The 19,445-nt window shown below is 45.9% G+C and overlaps 1 protein-coding gene across 2 annotated transcripts in view; it reads left to right on the top strand.

Annotated features, from left to right (window-relative positions):
• Positions 1-19,445, top strand: part of LOC149455361 (Krueppel-like factor 15) — a 41,488-nt gene that overhangs the window by 20,638 nt on the left and 1,405 nt on the right. For both annotated transcript variants that reach the window (XM_089686342.1, XM_089686341.1), the window contains exon 2: positions 4,937-5,986. In XM_089686342.1, the coding sequence (XP_089542468.1) occupies positions 5,031-5,986 (956 nt within the window). In that variant the 5' untranslated portion in view covers positions 4,937-5,030. The remainder of the gene's footprint in view (positions 1-4,936; positions 5,987-19,445) is intronic.

The following is a 19,445-nucleotide window of genomic DNA, read 5'->3' as shown; positions in this document are numbered from 1 at the left end:
AGGAGGTGAAATGTCTCCCCTTGAATGCTTATCAAAAATCCTCTGAAGAGTGATCTTCCACAGATCATTTTTCAGAGAGGCAGCAATCATAGCTGCACATCTAAGTGAGCCCTTTCAGCCCCCCTTATGCCCTCAAAGCCCCCTTAGAGAGCCTCTTCATCCTACTGACAGCCCTCCTCAGACTGACACCAGCAATGCAGTAGCAGTTTTTCCCCACTGACCCTGATGCAGCACCATTGTTCCTCTTAGCTGCACCACTAACACAGAGACATTTTTTCTTTGCCACGTTAAGCCCTATGTTTGAGCACTGATTTTAAACTCTTCATTTTGTTGTTTTGCACCACAACAAAAGGTACTGTTTTGCACATGCCACAAACATTATGTATATTTTGCTCCATGTGTTATTAGCTCCTCCCCCTCCACTTGGGTGAGGAGGAGCGCTGTTTCCCATCTTCGCCCTGGACGCTGGATAATCTTGTCCCGGTACTGAATAGGAGCAATCAGGTTGATGCAGACTTTCGCAGCATCAGGGAAAACCTGTTCCTCAGACTGGTTGTCCTAGCTCTAATGCTGTGTACCCTCCAACCTGAAGGGAGGGATACAAACAGTCCAGGATGGAGTCCTTTATGCTGGTCATAGATGGATTAAAAATTGTCAGGTTCAGAAAGGACTGGCTGAATTCCAAACTATCTGTCATTGTTCCTGCTCCAGGCAGGGGTGTTGAAGTTTGTAAAAAGAACTACTTGTCCAGGGACTAAATCGGGGTCCCAATCTACTTGCCCCTCATGACATCTACTTGTCCAGATACAAAAAAAATAATTTTAACCAAAACCATATTTAAATAAGGTCTTTATTGATAACAAGGGTTGATGTTTTTGATTAGGCAGAGGTGCTTTTAGGAATGTCTGGGGCTTTTTTTTAAAAAAGTGGTTTTATGGCAAGCTAATTCCCCTGCGACAAGGAAGTAAAAAATCTGTCCAATCCCACCAGGGGAGAACATGCCTATGTGCGCAGCTGTACAAGGTAGGCTTCAGCAATTACACAGCCGAAGCTCACAGCTCCTGGGCATAAAAAGGGTAATCGGCTATCTAGTGGGTGGGGGAAGGAGGAATGAGGACCCGGTCCCAAGAGACCAGTACAATACAGTCTCTGGAGAGTAACCAGCAAAGGGAAAGCACAACAAATTCATAAAGAAGGTGATCAGTAGTACTGAAGGTGGATTACTCCCCATAAAGTCATAATGCTATGAGAAATAAAGGCATAACACTGTGTGACTGAATGGCTGAAAGTGACGTTCCCATTCCCAAAACAGAAAAGGAGTACAGGTCTGCGATGAACGCAAACCATCGGACAGGGAGAGTTTCCCATGGCAATGTCTCAGAGACGAATATGCAGCGGTCACATCACCTACTGGCAGCCCACCATTAGCCAGACAGCCAAGTAACCATAACACAGAAATTAAGTGCACATTCAGGGCCCATGGAAAGCCATTAAAACAAATGCATTATCTAAAGTCCTGGACCGCTAGGTGAGAGGTAGATCCAAAGCCTAATAGTGGCCATCTATTGGCAACTAACAACTTAGTGGAGCATGAGAAACTAAAGGCAAGGGAAAGTAACATAAGTCTTCCCAGGAACCCACGACTCCTTCCCGGCGCTGCCTTGGGAAAAACCTAATAGAAGTGAGGGGAAAAGTTATGGGAGCTGGGTCTCAAGCAAACTCCCTGGAAACAGTAAGCCAATCATATACTGCGACCCCCAGCAACAGACTTTCCCAGTGTAGTCCATGGGTGCCCAACTTGTGTCCCCCAACTGCCACGAAACCACACAAGGCTGACCGTCACAAGGATGACTTCGAAAGGCAGAGGCAACACCCATCCAGATGGATCGAATCTCAGCTGGTTCAGTAGGGACCATCTATAGCCAGCTAAAGAGGACATACCCTTATGCTGGGTACACACCATCGGTTTTAGTTATTTATTTTTTTTCATTCAACCCAACGACTTTACGAAAAAAAAATACTGAAAAGCTCAGGGGGAGCTCGCTGTACTAACTATTCAATGTATGTACAGCAATCTCCCTGCTGAGCTCGTGTTCTGGCAGTAGGACTGCCGCCCCCAGCTAGAACACACCAGTCTGTGCTGGCTGTCAGCACTGATCGGATACTGGTTTTCCAGCATGCCTGTTCGACCAGCTTCTGTCACAGGCGGGTGTACTCATGGGTCGGATGTCAGCCAGTTTTATTGAACCGGCTGAGATTCTGCCCATGTGTACGAGGCCTAACAAATTGCAAATTCCCTTGCAAAGTGAACAGCATATTTGCTTTTAGTAACTAAACACCTGACAACAAATCATTGCCTATGTGGCTTATTGCTTATCTCAACAGTTGTTAAGATAAAGTCATGGCAATTTCAGTGAGCACTATCTTGTAGCTTATCAACTAATCTTTACGTGTAATAGGATGACAAAAAAATGGAAGAACAAGTCTGTAAAATTGTAGATGTGTCAAACCTGAATTTACACTTAAAACTGTATTAAAAAATATGCTCACTGAAAATACATTATACTTTCCCACTGCTGTACCCTTTGACTGCCAATGAGCTTGTTTTAGCATTTAAAAGCAGGCTCCAGTCTTTGTGAGAAGTTTCTGGGTGGCTGTAACGCTGACACAATACCTGCTGCTCTTGCCATAGAGTTCCTTGTTCAGGCATTTCCTGTAGAGGGAGACAACCCAGCATTCTTGTATTTCAATTGTGCTTCTGTGTTGTCACTCTGGGGTTATTAACTAAAACTGGAGAGTTTAAAATCTGGTGCAGCTTTGCACAGAAACTAATCAGCTTCAAAGTCTTATTACCACAGCTTAAAGCGTTACTAAATCTACAACAGTAAAATCAGTCTGTGCAGTAAAGCATGCTTGTTATACTCACTGTGGAACCTAAGGGTTAATCCTCCACATTGTGTAAAGAGGCTATTTAATCCTTTCTTCTCTGATCCTCCCCTTCTACTGTACTCAATCCATCTGCTGAGTCACTCCGCACGTGCTCAGGTTAGTGTGTATTTTTCTTTGGGAGGGTGCATGTGATTTGGCACAGGGCCAATCAGCACTGTCAAGACCGAAGGTCAAGGGTTATGCAGCCTCATAGGACAGTCAGAGCAGAAGGAAAACGCCTCCTATAAGCTTTAACCAGTGCTCAGCTGGACAGTGATAGAAGTCACAAGGCTGCTCTAACTGCCAATGAGAAAAAGTATTTAACAGTTTATATTTACTCAAATAAATTTGCATTTCCATGTTGTGTGTACTGTGGGAGATCGGATATAGTGAATGCAGGGTCCTGTGTTTAGTAACACTTTAATTCAACAAGATGAAATTAGAAGCTGATTTGCTAACATGCACAGCTGCACCAGATTTTGAGTGCACCAGTTTTAGTAAATCTCCCTTTTATCCCTGTTCTGTCTAAGTGCTTCAAATGGAGTCTACAAGTATCCTTTCATCAAGTGTGGTTTTCTGCTGTCACACCCTCAGGAACCCTGCCCTAAGAAATATCATGCAGGCATTGCTACAGTGCATGCATATAATCTGGAAGTGGTTGTAGATTGATTGCAGGAGATTAGGAGGCACTGAATGGGGAAACACCAAGGGGTTAATTTACTAAAGCTGGAGAGGGCAAAATCAGGCTTACTTCTGCATAGAAACCAACCAGGTTTTATTGCCAAAGCTTAACTGAACAAACTGAGGTTAGAAGCTGATTCAGTGGCAAATAACAATGAACTGTCCTGTGCTGTCTTGCGAATCCTCCCAATTTTTATCTCTCACTACAGAACAATTAGTCCCTTTTGGAGATTATGAGAATGGGTGGGATTTAGTAGTTTAATAATAGATAACTAGGCAGGGCTGACAACAGATCTTGCCTTTTTAGTCATCAAAAGGCACGTGGTGTTACTTCACAAGATGAAGTTAGGCAAGTCATAGATGAGTAGTTTTTGTTTTTTTAAATCACTTTATTCTCCCATCAACACAGTCAGTGTTGATAGGGGAAACTTTCCCGCAGTGCTATTGTGTCACTACTGTGTTCTGTCGACAGGGAGCCTTCCCGGCTGGCAGAACACAATGGCTACAGCAAGCAGCTACAGCTGCTGGCAGTAATTGCATGTAAGAAATCCGACAGGCTGGTTGTACCCAAGTCGATCGATGGTACAACCAGCCAGCTCATAGATGGATTGCTGAACTGACCAAGATTTGATCCATCTATAGCCAGCTTTAAGAGTGTATTTCTAGCAGAATTTTTAAAGGATTAAAACTTGGGGACATTTGCATGTAGTAAAGAGATGTGCTGCACATGTTTTTAAATTGCCTTGTTATAAACGTTAAGACTCCAAGTTAAAGTGGTAGTAAACTCTTTTAATAATTTTACCTACAGGAAAGCTTATTATAAAGCTTACCTGTAGGTAAAATTAATCTTCTAACCGTGAACCATATAGGAGATATTAGCTCTTTTTGATAGCCGGTGGATTCGCTCTGAAGGAACGTTCCTTCGGAGCAATGTGCCATGGCCCGAGACTCACGCGCATGCATGATGTCATCGAGGCTCGGCCAGTCAGTTGGCCAGAGTTCGTGAACCTTTAAGGAATAGCGAGTGAAGATGGAAGCCCTGGGGAGCTGTGACAGCGCTTCGCGGGAGGGCTTTGTTTCAAGGTAAGTCTACCATAATGTGCTAGTATGCATACTAGCACTTTATGCCTTTTACCTTGTTTTTGATGCGGTTTACTACCGATTTAATTGCTTGTTTTTGGCAGTAGGCATATTTGGTTACAATTTTGTATTGGCATTGTATTCTCCAATCCGGTAAGGGATTATTTGTTGAGATTTTAAGTAAACTATATATATTTTCCTTAATGCTACTTATTAGGTATTCTGATTAGTTCTTGTCCCTTTACAGATCATTGAAGTGATATCTGGGAGCCAATTCCATATTTATCAGCACCTGTACCCCATCATATCTAGGGGTACAGAGATCCTCAAAAGGAAGAAAAATGGTTTCTTTAAATTGCAGTGAACCTCTTTCTGCCTCTGATCTTCTTTCAAGTTCTGCTTCGCCTAGTGAACACAACATGGCAGTACCTCATTCTAGTGAGGTATCATTGGTCACCCTTCTTGAAAACAAAGCCAGCTCCTCTCCATCCTTGGAAGAACAGTTTAATAATGCAGCTGTCGCCATAGAAGAGAATGGTGAAGATGGAGGTGGCCTTAAAGAGGTAGAAGAAATTCTTTTGTCCCAGTTGGTGAGAGCGGTAGAGGATTCGAAGGAAACCACTTCATTGACACAATTAAAACTCCCAGACTTTTGTGCTCAGATTTCTGGGGACTTCTCTCCTACACTTGAAGAAATTGAGGAGTTTTTAAAAGAGAACATGGATCTAATTAGAGAAGAACTGGCTGAAAAGCAGCCCATTGCTGGCACGTGGCTGCAGGGCTGCATGACAAATGAGCAAGTAACTCAGACTACTGGCCCATCTCAGTCAACTGAGGATGTGCCAACTCCAGAGATACCAGATGCGTCAGCCAGTTCACCTTCTGCAACAGGCAGTATTCCTGTTATACTTCAGATCCAGCCTATGCCCATGCCTGGTGCTGCTTCGTTGGCACAGAGCCCTACAGGTGATGTACACCTTACACAGCTTGTAATCAGTGTACAAGGCCAAAGCCTGTCATTGGCTCCAATCCCAGGGCCTACCTCTCCTGGGGACCAAAAGTATGTTAGAATTGCCCCCTTGCCAGTGGCAGTCCGACCCTTGACTATAGGAGGAGTATTTGTGAGTGAAGGACAGCAGAAGATACAAAAGGGAACACCAGCTGTGATCAGAGTTCATAAGTGTAGTCACCCTGGCTGTAACAAAATGTATACCAAAAGTTCACACCTTAAGGCGCACTTTCGGCGGCACACAGGGGAGAAGCCTTATGTCTGCACTTGGCCAGAGTGTGGTTGGAGGTAAGGGTATCAGTCTTGCATATTTTAAATTTCCATATAAAATTGTATATGTTGTTTTTTTGAGTGACAAAGATTATGTACTGGAAATCTAGCTTAATAAAAGTCGTGATAAAGAGAATGAATTTGCAAGGCTAAAGGATACTTAGAATATATAGAAATAAAAAAAAAATTATTGATTTTATGCTCATTTAAATCAGGTTTGAGGCCAAATGAATGATATTTAAGATTGTGACGGCATGGAGCCTTTATTAGTAAATAATCGTAGTGAAAATAATAACCTAATTCTTTATCATAACATTTTGCAATGAAGTCTACATTATCATAAAATCTAAGTGTATATTTAATAAAATTATTGAAGCTGGGGGATAGTGACCCTTTCAACTTCAACAACCCAACCCCCACTGTAAATTCACAGTATTCCCATGCCAGGAGGACATTAAAGCCAAACTGCAGGAATTCAGCCACTTTGTAAAATGTGCTGGCTTACTAGAAGTTAAATGCAACAAGGCACATACCACCTCATGGATTTAGCTATTACTACTCTCCCGGCGCTCTACAGGAGAGTAGCTGTCTCCTTATACAGAGCATCTCTGGCCACCCCTCCCATCTGCTATTCATAGAAGGCTTTGTATTTTCGGAATGGGTTCACATAATACAAATCACTGTGTGATTGGACAGGAAGAGGGGAGGGGCAAGCAAAGTGGTTGCATGCTACTCTGTAGCTGCAGGAGCTGAAACCAGAAGACCCAGCATTGGAGCTCTGGAAGTATAGTAATAGTTGTGCAATCAGTAAAAATGTGTAAGTTAAAGATAAGTCCATGCTCCTTAGTTGGCCTTAACCTATAGTAATCCAGCTGATTTTGCAAAGTGTCTGAAGTCCTGGGGTTTAGGTTTAGTTGGGCATTACTAGCTGAAGTTCCCTCAGAGGATCTCTGTGATATAAAGGAGGGAGCTGCATTGTGCTGTGGGGATTCATTAAAGTATAACTAAAGGCAAAACCTGGAGGAATAGGACACTGACAAACAAGCCATTGGCCTGCTAGGTATAACCCCTTCAACTCCCAGCATGCCTCAGTTTTTTACTAGTATCCTAGGAGGATGGACGCATTTTCTTTTTTTTTTTTTACTAGCCTTTTTCCTTTATTCAGTTTCTTAAGTCAAGACTCTACAAGCTGCTGAGCTTGACTTGCTTTTTAGCTATGCAGATTGGCTAATCCTCAGTGCTGCCATTGTTAGCTGTACCCAAACCCAGATGTATTGACGATTGTTGGGCTACCCAGGATTGTACCCTTGGGCTCTGGGCTCTGTCAACCAAGGTGTTAACTGGTGTTTACGATTATACTGTTCCTGTTTAAATTATACAATATGCTAGATCCCAAACACAGAGGGAGCAGTCCTGCTGCATTGGGTAGCTTCAGCTCACGATTAATGGACAGTTTCAGGGAGGCTTGCACTGTTCTTCCAAGAAGACCTAACACTGATGGTCTGAAATGGTGTCCTCTACTTGAGTAATTCTTTCTTTGGAGTCCACTATAGCTCCTGTAGATGTGGCCCCTCATCTGCTGTATCGAGGGAGGCGTTTTAAGCAACCATGCAGGAATTATTGGGCTGTGTTGCTGATATGATTGCTAAATCAGAACAAAGGGCAAAAAGCATGATTCTACTGCCTCCACTTCAGACTCAGTTTCTGACATACCTGTAGCTGTTTCAGTGCCTTCAGCTGCAAAAGTTCTCTCTGAATTGGAAGTTCAGAACTCCTTAATAGATGATTTTATTCCTGAGGAGCCTCAGTCAACTAAAGTGACTCTTAAGCTCAAAGAGATTATATGGGCCCTTATTGTGGCTATGCAGATTACGTCTATGGGAAAGCCAGTGAATTTCATTAGTAATGTTACCAGTCCTGACCAAAGCCTGTCAAAATGTTTCTAATTGACTCATTACTTCAACCTGTTCTGTGTGCTGACGGGACAATTACTTTCTACTTCCAATAGTTTCTCCTCCCAATACTGATCAGTATGTGCTTGATCACTTGTAGAAGTGGTCTTCTCCCATCGTGGATCCATTGATTTCTTTTCTCTTGAGCCACACCAGAGAGGCAGCAGGAGCTTAGGGAAATTTAATAAGTGGCTTAGGAGCTGGTGCAGGAAGGAGGGATTTGGGTTCCTGGAGAACTGGGCTAACTTTTTAGTCAGATACTGTCTCTATAGCAGGGACAAACTGCACCTAAATGGGGAGCGTGCAGCTCTGTTGGGGTCGAGGATGGGCAGAAAATTAGAGGACCTTTTAAACTAGGTGATGGAGGGAGGGATCAGAGGAAGCTGGAGTACCTAAAACCAATGCATCTGGGCTGACAGAATCCTGCTCAGAACAAACAGATAAAATAATATGTTGCCATACAAAACTAAAAGGCATGTTCACAAATACTACAGTAGTTTGGTGAACAAAATGGAGTACCTGGAATTATTGATACATGAGGAGGTTGTTGACTCGGTGGGAGTCAGAGACCTGGTTGGACAGCACACGTGACTGTCCTGGGGTGCTCCCTGTATAGAAGGTACAGGGTAGGTGGAAGAGGGGCAGGGTTGTGCATCAAGAGAAATATATTGGTGAACACGAGGGACGGCATTACTAATGGGGCAAGGGAGGAGGTGGAATCCTTGTGACTGAAGCATGAAAGGGAAGAAACACAAGGGAAATTAATAGTGGGTATATGTTACTGGCCACCTAACCTAAAGTATGAGACTGATCTTGCACGGTTAGAAATGGCAGAGAAGCAGGGCAATGTTTATTTTGAAGGACTTCAATTATCCAGATATTAACCGGGCAGATGGAACTGCTCAATCCTGTAAGACTTGGCAGTTGGTGGGTGCCCCAACTAGAAATATCTGCTTGACCTACTAATTACAAGCAACCCAGAGCTGATAGCAGATGTGGAAGTAGGGGATAACTTGGGAAACAGCGAGGTAGGATAAGAACATTGAATTTCAAGAGAGCTAACTTTACTAAACTGTGCTCCATACTTCCGACATTAAAAGGGCTATATTCTGGAAACAAAAAACTTGGAGGAAAAGTGAGAGTGCTTTAATAATATTTAAAAATTTATGGCATTAGCCAGTTTAAGAGAAAAAAACTGACATTTAAAATATATAGGTCGAGAAGAAACCATCAGCATTCCAGCACTAAAAAGAATGCAATAAGAAATGTAAGGGCATGATCAGGGCAGCGAAAATAGACCACGCGACACACAGAGGAGCAGGAGAGTAAAAGAATTCCCCCCCCCCCCAATTGTTAATATAAAAATGGTAAAAAGGCATAGTCAAAGCATATTGGCCCCATAAAGGATATTCAAGGGAAGTCGGTTACCAGTGACAGGGAGAAGGCAACTATAATAAATACATTCTCCTCAGTCTTTACCATGGAAAAGGAGGGGTATGATAGACAAGACGATAGTGTTAGCAACACAGCAAGGAGGGCACCTTTGAGGCTAACTAAAGCCAGTGTTCTTAAAAGACTTGAAAAACTTAGGTGTAAGCCATCTGGTCCTGGTGATTTGTTCACATTAAGAGTCCTCAAAGAACTTAGCCAGGTCATTGCTAGACCATTATTCCTAATCTTTAATGACCGCTTACTAACCAGAATGCTACCAGCAGACTGGCAGAAAGCTAATATGGTACCAATATTCAAAAAATGCCCGAGATACATACCTGGTAACTAACATCAATAGTATGCTGACTATTGAATTTGAACGATACAAGAATCTCATTCCCGATCAACATTTTGGAATTTAGAGCGTTTTTGCTGTCCCTGCAATGCTGGACACCCTGACTGGAGGGTCATCTGATCAGGATCCAGTCAGACAATGTCACATTAACCATGAAGAAGGAACCAGAAATCTTCCTGCAACAAGAGGTAGTAAGGATTCTGTGCAGAACACCACTTTCCAGCTTTGTCCGTGGTTCACATGGCAGGCATGGGCAGTTAGAAAGCAGACTACCTTAGTCAACAGTCTGGATTACGGAGCGTGGTCTCTTTATATGGCAGTTATTCCAGGGCCTCTGTCTCTGCTTGGGGACACTGGATGTGGACCTCCTGTTCAGGTTCAACAACAAACTGGACAGGTTTATCTCCAGATGCAGAGATTCTCTACCGGAAGCAATATATGCTGAGATGGCTCCATGTGATCAGTATATCCTGATCTATGACTTTCCTCCTTTGAAATTCCTTCCGTATTTATTCAGGATTAAGATGGAGGGCATTCTGGAGCTTATCATTCCTCTGTACTGGCCCAGGCAAATGTGGTACTTCAAAATGCTCAAGTTTCTGGCATGCTCCACTTGGGCTCTCCCATATAGACTGATTACATCTCCTGTCCCAAAGTCCAGTCTAGCATACTGCTTCATTGGCGCTGGCTTTAACAGTATGACTGTTGAAGCTCAGGTCTTGAGAAATGAGGGTCAGTCTGATTTAGTAATCCCCATGCTTCCCTGCCTTTGCAACATTATTTCAAAGACTGCTGACCTCCCATTGTTTGAGACATTTATGGTTGTAAAGTGGCCGTTGAAATTTACACTCCTTAACCCTGCATTCTGTATCTAGTACACACCTGTACTCTGCACTTTGTATGTAGTGTACTCCTGATATCTGCACTCTCTACATCAATGGCAACCTGTTGATCGTGATCTACCTGTCAACCGCCGGCAGTTAACAGGTAGATAACATTCAACGCCCTGCCGGCCCTTGCATGCTCCCCCCCCCCCCCCCCCCCGAGTGGCAGAGCAGAGATGAGCTCAAGCATCTTGCCTGAGCTCTCAAGCAGAGAAGCAGTGAACTTGAGTCCTAGGTAGTGGAGGCATGTGCAGTGCTCGTGCAGGTTCGGACTCTTATCCCCCTGAGTGCAGTGTGCTGGTCCACGCCGGCCCTTCTCTCCACTTATGGGTGACATCATGTGATAAGAGAGGAGGGCTGGCGGGGATCAGCACATCAGCATTAGGAAACCACTTAAGTGCCCTCCTGACCTCCAGCATCATATCCCCCTCATTCCTCTGTAGAGTGCCCTCATGACCCACAATAACGTACTCCTGTCACTTCTGTAGTCTGCCCTCCTGACCCCCAGTACCATGCCTTCCAGCCCCCCCTGTAGTGTGTTCTACTGATCCCCAGGACTATGTCTTCTTAACTCCCAGTACTGTGCCTTACTGACCCTCTGGACTGTGCCTCCTTCACCCCCCATGCGATGCCCTCCTGAAACCCTCCAATACCGTGTCTTCCAGACCTATCTGTACCAGGCTCTGCTGCCCCCCCATACTAGGCCCTCCTGACTCCTCTGTATTGTGCCTTTCTGACCCCCCCCCCCTTTACAGGGTCTTTTTGACCATCTGTCCTTTGCCCTGTTGATACCCTATTGTGTGCCATGCTAATCCCTGTCCTGCTCATCTCTATCATCTGCCCTACTGATCCCTGAACACTGCCCTACAACCTACTGACCTCTTTGCACTGCAATACATCTTATTGACCTCTGTACACTGCCCTACCCACTACTGACCTCTGCTTGCTAGTTAATGTCTATAAATAAAAATAAAAAGGGCGTGGCACCCTGATGATCTTTGCTGTCTTCCATGTTGTCCACGTAGATCTCCACCTCTCAAAGTTTGCCTACCCCTGCTTTACATAAAGCATTCCTGGTATTTAAGACCCTGCCGCTATTATTGCAATTTGGCCATTTGGAGGGGTATGGTTGGGGGTGATGGTTGAGTTCCTGCACCCATTTATAAGAAATAAAGCCCTGATAATAGCGGACCATTTTTGTAATTACTGCTTATCAGAAACATATTCCACCATTTTCCTGTGGCTTAGCCTATTATTCAAGCTTTTGGTTGTAAGAGCAAAGTTCCTCCTTTTCCTGTCCAGGCGCGCTCTACTAGGTCAGTGAATTCCTACTGCACCTTTAAGCAGCCAGCAACTGCTTTCCAATTTTGCAAGGCTGCCACCTGGTCCTCTGTTCACATATTCTCTGTTTTACAAGGTGGTTGTTCAGGTCCCTTCTGATGCTAGCCATGGACATAAAGTTCTTCAGTCAGGTCTTTGAATTGTAAGCTGCCCTCTTCTATTCTGTTTTATATGTGGGCCTGTTTTCATTTTGTTTGTTGCATTGTACATACCTCAGTTGGACAGGATTTTGGACATCCCAGCCATATCAGAATAACTACTGTTCCTGGATCCCTTTTTGGATACTGGTTTTCAACAAAACTGAGGCATGCTGGGAGTGGAAAGGATTATATCTGGCTTTCCAATGTGTTTGCTTTGTCAGTGTCAAACTCCTCTTAAAGGCTGCAGTATAACCCAATACAATCAGAATACCTACTCAATTTGGATAAGTTCATCTTTCAAAAAAAAAACAAAAAAACACTTTTTTCTTTTTGCTGGGCTCCCTAGCGCCCTGGTAATGCATTGAGAACCACAAGCCATCAGCCATAAAAGCTGTCGGTATTTGTAGTTCATTAAGGGAAACATGTGGCAGGGATAGAGACCTGGTCAGCTCCACTATGAGATCTGAAGGAGGCTGCACGCTGCTAGAGGATGGATGGCCGGCTGCTTCTTTCATTGCGGATGTTAATTAGTCAGGTGGATTGGTGGTCATAGTTCATTAATGAACTTAAAGAAGCGGATTTTACAGTGAATACAAAAATCATGTTTTCTCTTTTGTTCATTGACAGACACAGCATCTTCTATTCTTGACGATAAGGTTATATCGCCACCTACAGAAGTAGGGCACTAGGCAGAAAAATGAAACTTGGCACCGCCTGTGGGCAGCGCTGGATGATATAAACCCCCTCTCTACGTAGACAATCCAGTTATTTCTGCCTAGTGACCTAGCTCCCTGTGGTTGGACCTGCGTGCTTGGGCGATGTGCTGGATAATATAGATCCAGTGGTCACCCCAGCCTGGCCAGCGAGCAAGTGTAGACCTTAGCAACGTGCTGGGTAGCCAACAACAAAGCCCCAATCAGGTAGCCAGCGAGTTAAACATCACGCGATGGGGGCATATGACTGGGCTGTAGAGTTCCACATCACAGTGTCTTCCTGGCCAACAGCCCCCGCACTTCGGTGGAGAGGTGGTATTGTGTATATGGAGCGTACCCGCAGCTTCCCTCATCCGGTAAGTAGTTCCCCCCCCCCTTCCCTTCCAGTCACGGTGCTCCTCTTGGGATGGTCGGCCCTGCGTTGTTTGCCTCCCCCCTGCCTGACACCTTGTCCTTGTCCCTGCTGGCTGTGTCCCCCCTCTGATTTCCCCCCACTGGGCCTATTCTGATGTGTGGGGCTTGGGGCATTGCTTGCCTCCTCGGGCTTGGCGGGCTTTTGTTTAGTTGTTTTTTTAAGCGCCTTTTTCCTAAGTTCTTTCTGGTGACCATTTTCTTTCAGCTCTCCTGTGTGCTTCTATAGGCCTGCTCTGCCTGGGTTTCAGGAGGGGCTACAGTGGCCATGTCTTTGAGATCTGGCACTGGTTCCTTCTTTGGCAGCTTCTCTGTGAGCCAAGCAGCGGCTGTTTTTTTGGTATCTGGCTCTATGTTGTTCACGGGGCTTTGGTGGGTGGGGATATGGTAACCATTTTCTCCTAGCTGTGTGATGGCCTCCCAGCTCCCTCCGGCCGCTTCTATTCATCAGGACAGCTGTTCCGGGGCTTCCTGACCACAGTGTGTGCTCCTTATTATTCTTCAGTCTGGATCTCCTGCTGTGGGGCTGCTGGCCTCTCTGCTTTTGCCTGGTGTGGTGAGTTCTGGTGGGGTATTCCTCCTGTCTGCTGGTCTGGTGTGAGGTGTCCTTTTGGGGGTTCCCTTGCGACTAATGGGCTTCCCTGGCAGTGCCTTCTCTGTGGGTCCCTGTTGGAAATGGAGTCTCAGTATTGAGTCTCCTCTCCTGATCTCAGTATTAAGTCTCCCTACCTGATCCCCTCCTCGAGGCGTGGATGCCTTAGGGTCCTCTGTTCTAATTGACATGCTGACGGCAGTCCTGGAATAATTTGTTTCCCAGGTAGAGGTGGCGTTGGGGCATAAGGCAAGCAAGAAGCGACCCCCGCCCTCTCTGGTTTCATTGGCCTTGTCGGATCATGAGTCCAGCTCTGCTGCTGTGGGCATGGTCCTGCTCGCAGGTCCTGCTGATGAGATCCCCAATATTTCGGATAGTGAGGATGAATCCTCTGCTGTTGCGCATGAAAAGGCGCTAGTGGAAGCACTTATTACGTCAGTGCGAGAAACCTTAAAGATATAGGATGTCTCTGGGGCGACTGCGGATGTGTCTGTCTTCTTTGGTATGCCCAAGCCGCCTTGCATGGTGAGAGAGTTCCCTTATCTTCCTTACTTTTTATACAAAGATTGGGAACGTCCTAAGAGACCTTTTGTGGTCCCGAAGCGGTTTTTCGAGGAATCTCTTCTGAAGGAGTGAACCACACCGCCTGCCATGGACCGTCCTATTTCCAGGCTGAATAAGGCCACTTTGATACCGGTGGAGGAGTCTATGTCCTTTAAGGACCCAGCAGACAGGCAGAATCGGTCATATGCACGATGTTCTCTATTGTTGGCTCCGCTCTTCTGCTGGCTTTAGCCACTGCCCTGGTGTCTCAGACCCTTACGGATTGGACCAAACTCCTTTGAAACAGCCTGGGTGGGGAGCAAGTTCTCCCGGCTTACGTAATATTGGCAGACCAGCTGGTCCAGGGTCTTAAGTTTGTGTGTGATGCGTCCTTGGATATGGCCCCTTTGCACTCCAAGCCCTCTGCTTCAGCAGTGGTGCTTCGACATGTGCTGTGGCTCAAATGCTTGTCGCGGACCAGACCTCAGAAAAAGGCTTTAATGGATTTGCCTTTCCAGGGTGATCGCCTCTTTGTGGCTAGCCTGGATGACATCATCAAGATTCTTACCTGGGGAAAGAGTACCTTTCTTCCACAGTCCAGAAGGGGTAAGGAGCTGCGACACAAGTGCGATCCCTCTTTCTGTGCACAAATAGCTTTTTCGTTCTCCTGGATCTGCAGACAAGGGTCCCAAGCCCTTCAAGGCCCCCACAGGAGGTACCAAGCCCCCTAGACTGCCAAGTCTGTATAGTCTGTGAACAAGTCCTCCTTGCTTGTGTCCAAGGTGGGGGGGTCTTCTTTGCTGGATTGCGGCCCCGTGGATCTCCCTGATTTTTGACAAGTAGGTCCACAAGTTGAACCTGTGTGGGTACAACCACAGCTTGTATGGGGCTGTGCAGGACTTGCTGTGTCAAGGGGTGAGTGTCCTGGTTCCAGATGTGGAACATTTTTGGGGGTTCTATTCTAACCTGTTTATGGTTCCGAAAAAGGAAGGATGCTTTTCGCCCGATCCTGGATCTCAAGGCTCTGAACTGTTTCCTGCAAGTGCAGAAGTTCTGGATTGAGTCCATTCGGTCCATGGTGGCCTCTTTTCACCAAGGGGATTTCCTGGCATCGATCGATATCAAGGATGCCTGCCGGGCACCAGCGCTCCCTCTGTTTCATGATGGGAGAGGAGCATTGTCAGTTTGTGGCGCTACCCATTAATCTTGGCTCCGCTCCTTGGGTTTTCACCAAGGTGCTTGCTCCAGTTCTAGCTTTGCTGAGACAGTGGGAGATTGCCGAGATTGGTTATCTGGACTACCTGCTTTTGAAAGCAGTCTCTCTCTGCTTTGGAGGACGACATGGCGATCACAATCAGCACCTTGCAGGAGCTCTTGCTGGCTCTTGAATTTCCAGAAATCCCCTCTGATCCCAACCAAGGACGCTGGACTATCTGGGCCTGGTTCTGGACAGGGAGTTGGCCAAGGTGCTTCTTCCACTGGTCAAAGTCCAGAAGCTTCAGTCAGCGGTTTGGCTGTTGCTGTCCCACAGGTGGTCCTCCCTTTGCTGTTGCATGCAGGTCCTGGAACTGATGGTATCTGCCTTTGAGGTGGTTCTGTATGCTCAGTTCTATACAAGGACCCTTTAGAAGGAAATCCTGTCCAAATGGGACAAGTCCCCCAACTCCTTGGACTCCCAGATTCACCTGGCTCAAAAGACCAGGATGTCGCTACTTTGGTGGCTCAAACCTACTGTCCTTCATGAGGGGAAATCTTTTCTTCCCTTGTATTGGACAGTGATCACAACATATGCCAGCCTGTCCGGCTGGGGAAGGATGCTGGGAGCGAGCTCAGCCCATTGTTTCTGGACAAGTCTCGGTTATCAATCAGTGTCCTGGAACTTTGGGCAATCGGGCTTTACCTGGAGCAGTGGATGGAGCGTCTTCGAGCGCACACTGTCCAGATCCAGTTGGTCAGTGCCACAGAAGTGGCCTATGTCAATCACCAAAGTGGGACAAGGAGTGTGGCAGCATCATTAGAGGCCTCCTGCATCCTCAGATGGGTGGAGTGTCATGTGTTGGCACTCTCTGCCAGGCACATCCCTGGTGTGGACCATTGGCAGGCAGATTACCTCAGCTGTCAAACGTTGGACCAAGGCGAGTGGTTCCTGCATCCCAACGTGTTTCATCAGATTGGTCTCCGGTGGGGCACACTGGACATGGAACTCCTAGCGTCTCAGTTCAACAGGAAGGGTGCTGAGATTGATAGCCAGGACGAGGGATCCCCTTTGGAGGACACAATGGATGCTCTGAAGACGTCGTGGAGTCAGTTTCATCCCATATATACGTTCCCACCTCTCAAGCTTGTACCCCTCCTGCTGTGAAGGATAGAGGCCAAAGTCATTGCAGTCACTCTGGTGGCTCCGGATAAGCCCTGCTGCCCCTGGTATGTTGACATGGTGCAGTTAGTTGCAGACGCCCCATGTCATCTGTCGCTCAAGACAGATCTTCTGTCTCAAGGATTGATCTTTCACCCTGCTTTAAAGTCACTGGTTTTAATGGCTTGGCTATTGAAAGCCAGATTCTAAAGGACAGGGGATTGTCTGAGTCAGTCATCTGTACCATGCTGAAAGCACGAAAGTCTACTTCCAGGAAGATATACTATTGGACCTGGAAGGTTTATATCTTGTTGTGTGTGAGGCTGCAGGTGCTCATTCGTGTTCCTTCTTGGTGGCTAGGATATTGGCCTTTCTGCAATGGGACATTTGAGAAGAAGTTGGTCTTAAGTACCATCAAGTGCCAGTTTTCTGCTCTGGCTGTTTTCTTTCAACGTCCCCTAGCCACACACTCTTTGATCTGTGTGCTCCCTGTTGCTGCCTTGGGATCTGATCTGGTTCTTTCTGTTCAGCTACCTCCTTTTGAGAATATTAAGGAGATTCCCTTGCTTACGTTGTCCCAGAAGGTGGCCATTTTAGTAGCGGTCACTTCTTTTTGCAGCGTGTTAGAGATCTGCAGGACAAGGATGCCAACTCCATTTTTGTTTGTTCACAAGGACAAGGTGGTTCTCCGCCCATTACCCTTCTTTTCTCCTGAAGGTGGTCTCTGCCTTTCATTTGAAAGAGGACATTGTCCTCGCATCCTAAGGAATTCACTCTGCACGGCCTGGATGTGGTTCAGGCAATTCAAGTGTATCTCACCATAAAATCCCTTCCTTTAGCGATATAACCCTATGGTCGAGAATAGAAGATGCTGTGTCTGTCAGTGAACTCCAAGAAAGGGATCTTATGGTGAATAACAAAAAAAATCCCATTTTGCTTTTTATACTGCAGCTTGTTGATTTTAACATAGAAATGATACAAGGTCTGTACAGTTATCCTATTACTTCTACACGTCAGCTGTAGTCCAGTGTGCACTCCCATCCTTTCCTCCAGTCCCACCCAAGCTCACCAGATTTCTCCGTACATGGAGGCTCAGGATAGAGGATGGTGTTTAGGGTGGGCATGAATGGCGGAGATTATGGAACATTTCCCAATTCTGAAATATAAATGTAAGCACCTAATATGTGTGTGTGTGTGTGTGTTTGTATAAGTATATATATTGAGAAGGTGATTAATAAGCTCAAGTAGTATTTGCATTTTCCAATGAGTTGAGCCAGTCCACACTGTGTTTTAGGGCATGGCAGCCCACTTTTTACTAAATAAGTGAAAAGAAACTTCATACACATCAGTAACCCCTTGCCGGGGTTTTCACCATCAAACGAAACATAAACTGTACTTAAGCCTCCTGGCTCTTATCGGCCCTGTGGCTCAGGCCTCCTGCCTCGGTCCTCCTGATCTTCAAACCCACAGTCCCAGTGCTCATGCACACAATACTGTACCTCTTGCTAAGTGTCCTTTATTCTGCAGCTTCCTTGCTGCTGTGTCCTTCTCTCTGTCAGGTTCGGGCCTCCCTCGGTCCTATCCTGGACAGTATGTTTCAGCATGCACCTTCCGTCTCCCACCCAGGGAGTGATCTCCAAAACGGGAAAATGCGGAATGAAAATGAAACTTCTTTTTTTTTATCTTACACAAAGTTGTCGATTTAATAAGATATTGCTCACGTACGGCATGCGTATATGGCCTAAACCACATTGTACTACCACTACTGTGGTATGGCGATACCACATGTGTGAGCCTTTTTGGACTGATTATATACTGGACATTGTGGATTGTGTGTAAGTTTCAAACAAATCAACTAATTGTATCAAAACCAAAATACTGTATTTGTCACCTCTCTTTGGAATATAGCTTAGTGCAGCATAGCATAAAGCAATTCTAGTTCTTATGAGCCAAGCAAGCCGAGCCTACCTCCATGAATGGCATGTTTACTGGCCAGGAAGTACAGGAGGCTAAAGAAAAGAACAAAAGAGTCCCTGTGGTTCTAGGAGTGCAGTTGTCTACAGGGGATGGCTGGGACTGGTGTCTCACAGGGACATAGTCGGACATGCAGATGGGTCAGTTCAGGCGCACGCAGAGACATGGTCAGCAAAGAGGCAAAGGATCGGTCTAGGCAGTAAGCAGAAACTTGGTCAAACAGGCCAAGGTTAGAACAGGCAGAGGCAACCCTGCAATGGCGTGGCAGTGATCAGGAAAACTGCTGCTGGCTGCACTGGTCTGGTGATAGTGGGACTTGTGTAATGGAGATCAGGAACACTGCTTCTGAATTACACTGGTCTGGTGACAGAGACTGGTGTGGCAGTGATCAGGGACACTAACTGGTATGGCAGTGATCAGGGACACTGTAACTGGTATGGCAGTGATCAAGGACACTGTAACTGGTGTGGCAATGATCAAGGACACTGTAACTGGTGTAGCAGTGATCAGGGACACTGTAACTGGTGTGGTGATTGGGGACAATATGACTGGTGCAGCAGGGATTAGGGACACTGTGAGTGGATAGCAGTGATTGGGGACACTGATTATCAATACTGGTCTGGTGACATTGTACTGCTGTGGCGGTGATCAGAGACAGTTGCTGGTGACCGTGATTTTCAGAGCAGCCAGCCATTGTACTCCTCATAGTAACACTTCACTGCTGTGGTGACAGCGTGAAAAGAAAAGTATATATTTTTTTTTTATTTTTGTTTTGTTTACAATGT

This window comes from Staurois parvus, unplaced genomic scaffold (assembly GCF_062004578.1).
Source record: "Staurois parvus isolate SC_StPar_1 unplaced genomic scaffold, SC_StPar_1.0 ptg000395l, whole genome shotgun sequence".
In the NCBI taxonomy this organism is placed as follows: domain Eukaryota; kingdom Metazoa; phylum Chordata; class Amphibia; order Anura; family Ranidae; genus Staurois; species Staurois parvus.
Note: the sequence above shows the minus strand (reverse complement) of the source record. Positions and strands in the feature narration are given on the sequence as shown.